At 31.8% G+C, this 9,559-nt stretch overlaps 1 protein-coding gene across 3 annotated transcripts; it reads left to right on the forward strand.

The window, feature by feature from the left end:
* The first annotated feature begins 1,272 nt into the window (after window positions 1–1,272).
* On the forward strand, window positions 1,273–9,154 carry LOC121243403 (branched-chain amino acid aminotransferase 1, mitochondrial). Of its 3 annotated transcripts, none has more exons than XM_041141522.1 (10): window positions 1,273–1,532; window positions 6,163–6,236; window positions 6,409–6,580; window positions 6,778–6,954; window positions 7,095–7,226; window positions 7,334–7,432; window positions 7,523–7,639; window positions 7,822–7,917; window positions 8,811–8,923; window positions 9,039–9,154. In XM_041141522.1, the coding sequence occupies exons 1-10, from the start codon at window positions 1,440–1,442 to the stop codon at window positions 9,151–9,153; spliced, it is 1,188 nt and encodes a 395-aa protein (XP_040997456.1). In that variant the 5' UTR covers window positions 1,273–1,439; the 3' UTR covers window position 9,154. The 3 variants fall into 3 exon arrangements, with proteins under 3 accessions (XP_040997456.1, XP_040997457.1, XP_040997458.1); XM_041141523.1 differs by lacking the exon at window positions 1,273–1,532 and adding an exon at window positions 4,964–5,251; XM_041141524.1 differs by lacking the exon at window positions 1,273–1,532 and adding an exon at window positions 5,314–5,647.
* The last annotated feature ends 405 nt before the right edge of the window (window positions 9,155–9,559 follow it).

Here is a 9,559-nt window from a genome sequence, read left to right on the forward strand (position 1 = left end):
TGAATTAATCTACCCATCAATCACTATTCACTACCGCACACCTCACATCCATACCTTATTTGGCAAATCAGGTTCACTAACAAGTGAACCGATTCTTGTCCCAACCCCTCTATCTCAATCCCACCCAAAGGAAGCACGATGAGAGAGAACTTGAGAAAAGAGAGAGCTTGAGGAGAGAGAGAGGTCGGAGAGAGAGCTTGATGAGAGAGAGGTCGAAGAGAGTGGTCGAAGATAGTGAAAGAGTTTGATGAGAGAGATTGAAATTAGACTGATAGGTGATGAGTTTGACATAAAAAAAATAAATAAAAGGAAAAAAAAAAAGCTACTTGTAGGATATAGAATGAATAGTAACTTATATATAGCAAAATATTATCAAATTAGTGCATATAGTTTTTATCAACTTGCATTTCTAGAGACTCTTAACGTTTTTTTTTTTTGAACTATTATTGGAGCCCCTTGACCAAAGGTCCGCATGGACCATAATTATTTGAAAGCAGCAAGCTAGGTCTGCGTACGCAACCCTTTTGTCAGCCACCTCAAGATGATTCGGACCTAATTTTGTCCTTAGCATTACACTCGAATCAAAACGTGTCTGAGATCTCTCTCCTACACTTTCGCAATTAATATTAATATGCGTTTAAATATTGAATTGAATTGAAATGATAAAATATTATTTTTTAATATTATTATTATTTTAAAATTTAAAAAAATTAAATTATTTATTATATTTTATATTAAAATTTAAAAAAATTATAATAATGAGTTTGAGAAAATTCCAAACGAAACAGTAGTTCTTATTTCTGACGTGGAAACACACTGCCAAAATGGGCTCTTGGATGTGCACTGCCAGCTACTTTCTTCCTATCCATTCTTTTCTTAGATTGGCTTGCTTCCTCGATCCCTATCTGTTCCAGCTACTTCCCAATCTTTCTCTCCAAAAAGTTCCCGACAGACATGATAAATATTTGTTGTCATTGAGTCTGTATGTAAGGGCTGTGTATTTATTTTTAAAAAATTAAGTAAATATAAAATTTATATAAAAATATTAATTTCTTAATAATAAATTTTATTATTTTTAAAAGAATTCGCAACTAATATAAAATTTATAATTATATCTAACATTAATCACCGTCTTTTTTTTAAGATTATCATGTCCAGAAAATTGTATTCAAGTTTATCATGATTTTCGTAAAATAAATTAATAAAATAATGAAAAATCCAATCCTCTTATATGTTCTTGTCCCTTTATCCCACCCATTATGAATGCATTCTACCATAATTTCTTTCCTGGCCTAGCTAACTACTTGGTTTTCTAGTCTGCTCCTGATCTGATCTCTCTTTCGTTTATATCCATCATTTTCTTTTAGTTTTTGCATACCATTTCCTCTGAGACCTCGAGCTCTGAATTTTGGTACTGGCGCTGTTTTTGAAGAGCAAAAATGATCCAAAGATGCACACGCTTTGGCAACTGCAAGCTGCTGGTTCAATCCTTTCGAGCCGGTTCTTCTTCTTCTCCTTCTTCTTCATCTAAGGTTACTTATTTTTTACGTACCAATGATCTCTTATTACATCCTGTTACTACTTTTGTCTGCAACCTTTCTGTCAATTATTTATTCTGGGTAAGTAATCTTTAATCTGTAAGTAGTGCGATCTTCTTCACTTCAAACATGATCTCCTCCTTCGCCTCCCTATAAAAGCTGAATAATATATATATATATATATATATATATATATATGGATTAATGTTGAAATCAAGATCATGCATGGATCATCTGAATATGTACTAAACCGGGTACGTAACAGTATGGGGTAAAGTGCTCGAGTTTAAAAAAATCAGTATCCGATCTCTCTAAGATCACCGTCCGTTTCCTATGTCCGGACCTTTTTTTTTTTTTTTTTGGCTCTAAAACATTGACAGATTATGGATATTCCATGTTCGTACGTATGTGATCCTATCTAGGGGCGGAACTAGCTATAAGGTTGGGGGGCTGTTTTTTAAAACACATTAATATAGTATGAATAAATATAATATTTTTTTCTATAATTAAAATCGCCCCCCAATACTTATACTTTCAAAATTTTTATTAAAATTGTCCTCCCAAATCCCAATACTCACATAACTTCACTTTAACTTTTCACTTCATTTTACTTGACACACAAATCTTTGCTGCTTACCGATAAAGCATAAATCTCGAGAAGTGAACTCTTACATGCAGATAACATATCACGGAGAGAGGAGAGAAATTGCTAAGAATTTCACTTCATAATGGATGAATTGTATTCCATGAAAGATCGTTTATTAAAATTGTCCTCCCAAATCCCAATACTCACATAACTTCACTTTAACTTTTCACTTCATTTTACTTGACACACAAATCTTTGCTGCTTACCGATAAAGCATAAATCTCGAGAAGTGAACTCTTACATGCAGATAACATATCACGGAGAGAGGAGAGAAATTGCTAAGAATTTCACTTCATAATGGATGAATTGTATTCCATGAAAGATCGTCGTCGAGCTTAATTTGAAAGGAAAATCCTAAGTTAATATTTCATTTTCTTTTTTTTTTATAATGGTTTCTAGCAAACTATGAAAATCTTAAGAAAAATTATCTTATAAGATGATTTATAGATATAAATTTTTTATATATAATTTTATAACATATGAGTATTATTTTTTATATAGTCACGACTAAAAAATACATATCACTCATTCCCCCCCCCCCCCAAAAGAAAAACATCCAATCCTAATTCCGCCCCCATCCTATCCCACGGGGAATGCGATCATGTTTTTTTCAAGGAAAGTACTCACGTCTCATTTGGTTGTGACGTCTGATCTACTTTTTAACTTTTAAAAAGATCCTTGTATTTACGATTTTACTAATATTTTGGAGGATAATATTGTTTAAAAAAAAACATTCTATTAATAAACAGACAAGGCTACAATAGGACAGAGTTGGATTTTTTTTTTTTATTTAAGAAAGAAATGATATTTGCAGAATATGTAAGTTCTGTACATTATTTTTTATTAATGTGTGTAAATATAAAATTTATATGAAAAAATATTTTTTTTAATATTAGAATCCATTTTTTTTTTTTAAATATGCGAAATTTGTATTTTTTTAAAACTATATGTTAAAATTGCATAAGGTGGAAATTTCTCATTACTGCTCACGTGTATTTTTATATTGAGAAAGATTACAATTAAAATAGAGTTGGGCTACTCTCCGTGCTCCACTTGATCGATAGTACATTTTACAAGTTTTTTTTTAATTTTTCTATTCATATTTTTTTAATATATTTAAATATTTTTAAAAAATAAAAAAATACATCAATACATTTAAAATTACTTCTTTAATCATTAAATAAAAAAAATAAAAAATAAAATATTTTCCATCCAATCAAGTTGAGCGGTAACATAAGGCTTCGTTTGGTTACCTAACTCCTCTCAACTCATCATTACAACTTTTTCAAATTCTAATACAAAATATAATAAACAATTCAACTTTTTCAAATTCTAAAATAATAATAATATTAAAAAATAATATTCTAATAATATTTTATCATCTCAACTCAACTCAACTCAACTCACTTCAACATTCAAACACAATCTTAGTGGACAAACTAACTTTTTCCTTTTCCTTAAAATAGATATACTGACACTATGCTATGTATGGAAACTACTGACATTTCTGAATCCTAAAATTATGCTTTGCTGATTTTGTGCAATATGTGCTGATTTTGTGGATCCTGTCAATACTAAAACGCTTTAGTACCAAAATTCTTGCTTCTTTATGTTATCATATTTAATGCGTTTTAAATGATCTAATTAATAAAAACCTATATTTTTTTGAAACACGAAATGAAAGTATACACATTTTTTCCATTTTTTTTCATTTTCTAAAATCCATTTCTTAATTAATTAAGATATTGATCTTAATTAACTATTAATAATTTAATAGATCTGATCTGACTTTGCCGGATATAAGATACTTCCAATTAAATAGTTAGTAGGTGCATTTATTAGATATATTTACTATTCTCGACCAACCCTAGCTATCACACATAACTTACCGGTACAGGTTGCCTATTTCTAAATTGAAAGAAATTAATATTATAATATTAGGATAAATTAATTATCTCGTTTATATCGATACTAATATATTAAGAGAAATAATTCATAGAATATGAATCCGCACTTTTAATTTAAATTATTAAATTAATCTCTTTCTATTGGTTTAATTTTTTTTAAATATATATATATTTTTATTTATTGAGAGATTAAAGACTCATATTAAGAATATATATGAATAATAATAAGATTTTTTGAGAATATCTTAAAATAATTACGTTATCTAATAGTTATTAAGGTCTCGTTTAGATTTAAAAAGTGTTTCATCTCATTTTATCATTACAATTTTTTTAAATTTTCACACAAAATATAATAGACAATTCAACTTTTTCAAATCTTAATTTAATTTTTTCAAATCTCAAAACAATAATAATATTAAAAAATAATATTCTAACAATTTTTTTTAATTTTCTTCTTTCATCTACAATCATCTCGTCTCATCTCAAATTTCTAACCAGTCCTAAATATTCATGCCTAAACATTAAGCCACGTTTGGATAGCGAGATAAGATAAGTTAATTTTAGATAAAAGTTAAAAGTTGAATAAAATATTATTTATTAATATTATTATTATTTTGAGATTTAAAAAAGTTGGATTGAAATTTTAAAAAGTTAAATTATTTATTATATTTTATATAAAAATTTGATAAAATTATTATAATAAAATAAAATAAAATAAAATAAAATAGGATGAATTGAGATATTTTATCCATCCAAACGGGGCAACCTATTTTATTGTAACAACAATAATGCTAATTCAAGCCTATCTAAGGTAATAATTACTGTCAAAATCAGATGTGAAATTTCGGCCAGCTTTCCCTCCTTTGGTTTTGGATAGGAAAAGACTACAACGGCGTTTCATGCTCGACAAGGCCTCTGTATATATTTTGGCCCTTTCTTCCTCCTCTTTCGCAGAATTCTATTGGCTCTGTTCTTAGATCCTCTGTATTATATCTTTCTTGCAAGCTCTCACCCATTCTTTATCCAACACTACTACTGCTGTGATCTTTTTTGCTCCTCAAATCCATCCCTAGTAATTGAATCTAGTTGCCATGATTTCAAGGCGTGCATGCTTTCGCAATTTGCTTCAATCTCTTCGTACCAGTTATTCTTCGTCCAAGGTTTTTGTTTATTACCTCTTGACATCATGTTATGGTTTAAAAGATGCTGTTCTTATGGTTCTGATCTCCTTGACATGTTTACAAGATTGTTTTGGGTTTTGTTTGTTTTTTTTTTTACTTGTTCTTCATTGTCGTGTTTTGTTTTCTGGGTGAACATGTTAGATTTGTGAAGTTATTTTCTTCTGTTTTCATTTTTCATTCTTTTCTTGATTCTTCGATCGTGTTGGTGCTTTGGCGTCTTGCTCATTTTCTTTTAGCTCCTTTATTCTTTCTGTCTTTCTTATGAATCTCCTTCTTTTCATCCCTGTTCTTGGAGGAATCGAATGATGATTATCCAGACAGGTGGTTATGGGCCAATATGTAGCAAGTATGGGCTGGACAATTTGGACATCCTAGGTATATTTATACTACAAGCCATTTGTGGCATCATCTACCTCGGATCATGTGGCGCCGGCGTGTTGGTCTTGACCTATATAAACCTGAGATGAATTATGGTCCATATAATACCTTCTGGCTAGGCATCCAGATCTCTTATAATTTTTTAATTTAATTATTTTCTACAATTTAAAGAGATAGACACAGTTAAATTCTATAAAAATTAAAAACTAACGGTAAACAAGTGAAGAAATTGGTGCATGAACCCGTAAAGTTAGTTAAACTGTCATTTGTAATTTTCTTCTACATATCACTTTAATGATAATTAATTAATTAGATCAATAAGAAGTAATTCATGCTTCCATCTATAATTCAAGGCTGTTCTTCAATAGTTCTTTAGTGTTTGTGGACAAGCAATTATCTTAGTGTTATTACTTGCTTTCTCTTCATCATATATTGCTTATCGATATCGGTTGGATAACAAAGATAGCTATGAAATTAGGAGGAATTAAATGATATATTTGAACATTTTGCAGATAGGAGATTACTATAGATTTGCATCTCAGGCTTCCTCTTCTCTGCAACAAGTATTCGAACCATCTACTTACAGGTAACTGCTTTATATCAAATCAGTAATGAAAGTTTAAACCTTTTTTCAGGATGTTTTTAATGTTTTCTACTTATTTTGTTTTGTTGGCTTTTTGGAATGTTGTTGTTTTTGCCGCCTTCTATTTTTCCTGCTTCTGCTCTTGGCTTGTCTTATTGTGCCCCTGCAATTTCAGCGATGATGAATACCCAGATGTCGACTGGGATAATCTTGGCTTTTGCATGATGCGTACTGATTACATGTACATGACGAAATGCAATAAAGGAGAGTGTTTTGAACAAGGACAGCTTAGTCGATATGGAAACATTGAGCTGAGCCCTGCTGCTGGAGTTCTAAATTATGGCCAGGTATGCTGCAGTTGATGTTTTCTTCAGAACTGAACTGTATGGAAACAAAGGATGTCTTGTTCGATTGTTTTTTTTTTTTTTTTTTTTCAGGAAAAGGGTTTTATTTCATTAAATTTAGGAACTTTTAGGGCAGCTTTGTTTTACCCTTCACTTGATTAGCCTAAATGAAACTTATAATCAAGTGAAAAACTGAACAGGGACTGTTTGAAGGCACAAAAGCATACAGAAGTGAAGATGGACGCCTTCTTCTCTTCCGTCCAGAACAGAATGCAATCCGCATGAAAATGGGGGCTGAAAGAATGTGCATGCCATCACCCTCCATTGATCAATTTGTCGATGCTGTGAAGCAAACTGCCATAGCCAACAAGCGTTGGGTAATCTCTCTCTGTCTAGAAGAAAATGCCCAATATTTAAACTGCATTGACACTTCTATTGTTTTCTGAGTTACTTCTGTCAGTGGAAGTTTAAACATCTTTTTAAATATATGAATTTGTGGCATTGAATACGATCACAGGTTCCTCCTGCAGGGAAAGGGTCTCTGTATTTAAGGCCTCTGCTCATGGGAAGTGGTCAAATATTGGGTTTGGGTGCAGCACCTGAATACATATTCCTCATCTATGTTTCCCCTGTTGGAAACTATTTCAAGGTGGTGATATATACACATATCTTGCCTTTTTCTTTTGGGTTAAATTGATGTTTAATTTAGCTCCTATTAATGATAGAAGTTTTTATATGCTCTTGGTTTATAAACAGGAGGGTTTTGCACCCTTGAACTTGTATGTTGAGGAAGAGTTTGATCGTGCCTCTCGTGGCGGAACCGGAGGGGTCAAATCGGTCACCAACTATGCCCCAGTAAGGGGGATTTGTGCTGTCATGAAACCTTGTGTGAATTAGGATTGAACTGCTTTGAAGTGTAAAACATCATTTTGTTTGAAATTGTAGGGTCTGAAAGCTTTGACTAGAGCAAAAAGCAGAGGATTTTCTGATGTCCTATACCTGGACTCTGTGAATAAGAAGTTCATTGAGGAGGTGTCATCTTGTAACATTTTCATTCTCAAGGTATATCTCTTAAATGAATTTTATTTCACAGTAAATTGTAAAGAAAGACAGCAGCATCATTTGCTGAAACTCATGATCAGTAAATTGAGATGAATGAACAGTAGAGTCAATTTCCCAGAAAGTTTATGCACTGTGATGGGTTTGTCATCTTCTGATTGATGTTACTTTTCTTCTGTATTCAGGGCAATGTTATTTCTAGTCCTGCAGCAAATGGGACCATTCTTGAAGGAGTTACCCGTAAAAGCATCATTGACATTGCCCGTGAGCATGGTTACCAGGTGCTTTTCTTGTATCACTGAATCACAGCTTGAACCTAATTTTTAACTAAGCTTTGAAAAAATGCTTCTATCTTAGAAGGGCTTCCAATTAAAAAGTTGAAAGGCCACTCCCCCAGTGTAGATGTAATGCTCATGCTTGAGTATGGGATCCCCACTTTGTATTTGCTGTCATCAACTTACTCTTAACAGGGTGTGAAGGTGGGACTGGCATGGCCGGGCTGGGACCTTTTTGGGAGCCACCTTCAATAAAATGAAGAAAATGTTAGTAATGACAAGAGAATTAAGTAAAGTAAAAAATGAAATCAATCACATATATACACAGATTTATGTAGTTTGGCAATGTACTTACTTTACAAAGTTGCAAATGATTTTCTTTAGAATGATAGTAGAATACAGAGTGCGGCAGTACATGAATAGTGAATATTTATGTGGCAAACACTAATTGGTGGCAACAGAAAGGTTTAATATAATATCTAGTAAACCCTAATTGGCGGATCGGGTCAGATTAAGAGCCAAAATCGGGTCCGAAAGTGCTATTGAAAATCCATAAAAAAAACATACACACACCTTGAATTCTTATAGGGTCGGATCGTCAAATTGGACCGCCATAAAACAAAACTAGGCTCCACACAAAAAGCCCAACAGAAAGAATTTAAAAAAAAAAAAAAAAAAAAACCTATAAAGTTTTAGGAAGAAAGGTTATAGAACTTCTACTTTGTTTCAAAATTTTGAAGTGGCAAGAATGATTGAGATCCTCAATAATTTTTTCATCTAACATTATGATAAAGATATATAGACACAGTCAGTCAGTAGACTCAACAACATTAAATGCTGTCCGAGGCAAAATATAGAGCATCAGTGAAAATTCTACGTTTGTGTGTAATCTGGGTCAGGTTGAGGAGCGTGTTATTACCATTGATGAACTGATTGATGCTGATGAAGTTTTCTGCACTGGAACTGCTGTTGGCGTTGCTCCTGTAGGGAGCGTTACATACCAGGGTCAAAGGTAACACTAACAAATGATTTGCTCAATGTAGACATCTCTGACCTCATCATCACTATTGTTGCAGAATCCATGAAATATTGCAAATTTCTAACTCATTCAACCTCTTTATACGCAGGTTTGAGTTTAAAACAGGCCCTCACACTGTGTCACAGGAACTGTACACAACCCTTGAAGGGATAAAAAGGGGTCTGATTAAAGATAACAAAGGCTGGATAGTAGAGATAGATTAGATTAAAAAAGCTCTTTACCCACCACCTCGTGGACCAAATACCAAAATATGTGTAAAAAAGTGTTGTTCTCCTGAACATAATATGTCATTTTAGTGACAAATTCACATATCTAAGCATTCAAAAATGAAATTATATCTCCTCCAGAAAAGGATAAATACATATTATCGTATATGTTGTGGTTTGCGGATCAAGATCTTTCATTATTTTTTTTATAAATTGATATGATTTTATGTGATACGTTAGATCTATTTTTTAATAAAAATAATTTTACAATCTTATATACCATTTTAAATAAGTCAGTTTGTAGATTTTAAAAATGTTTAAAGTATTTTTTTTTTAAAACTTCATAATGCATAAGAATTTCGCTTTCTAACAAGGTATGGAGTCGTGTGAAGATAGCAGCCAC

The sequence above is a fragment of the Juglans microcarpa x Juglans regia genome, chromosome 8D (genome assembly GCF_004785595.1).
Source record: "Juglans microcarpa x Juglans regia isolate MS1-56 chromosome 8D, Jm3101_v1.0, whole genome shotgun sequence".
Classification (NCBI taxonomy): Eukaryota; Viridiplantae; Streptophyta; class Magnoliopsida; order Fagales; family Juglandaceae; genus Juglans; species Juglans microcarpa x Juglans regia.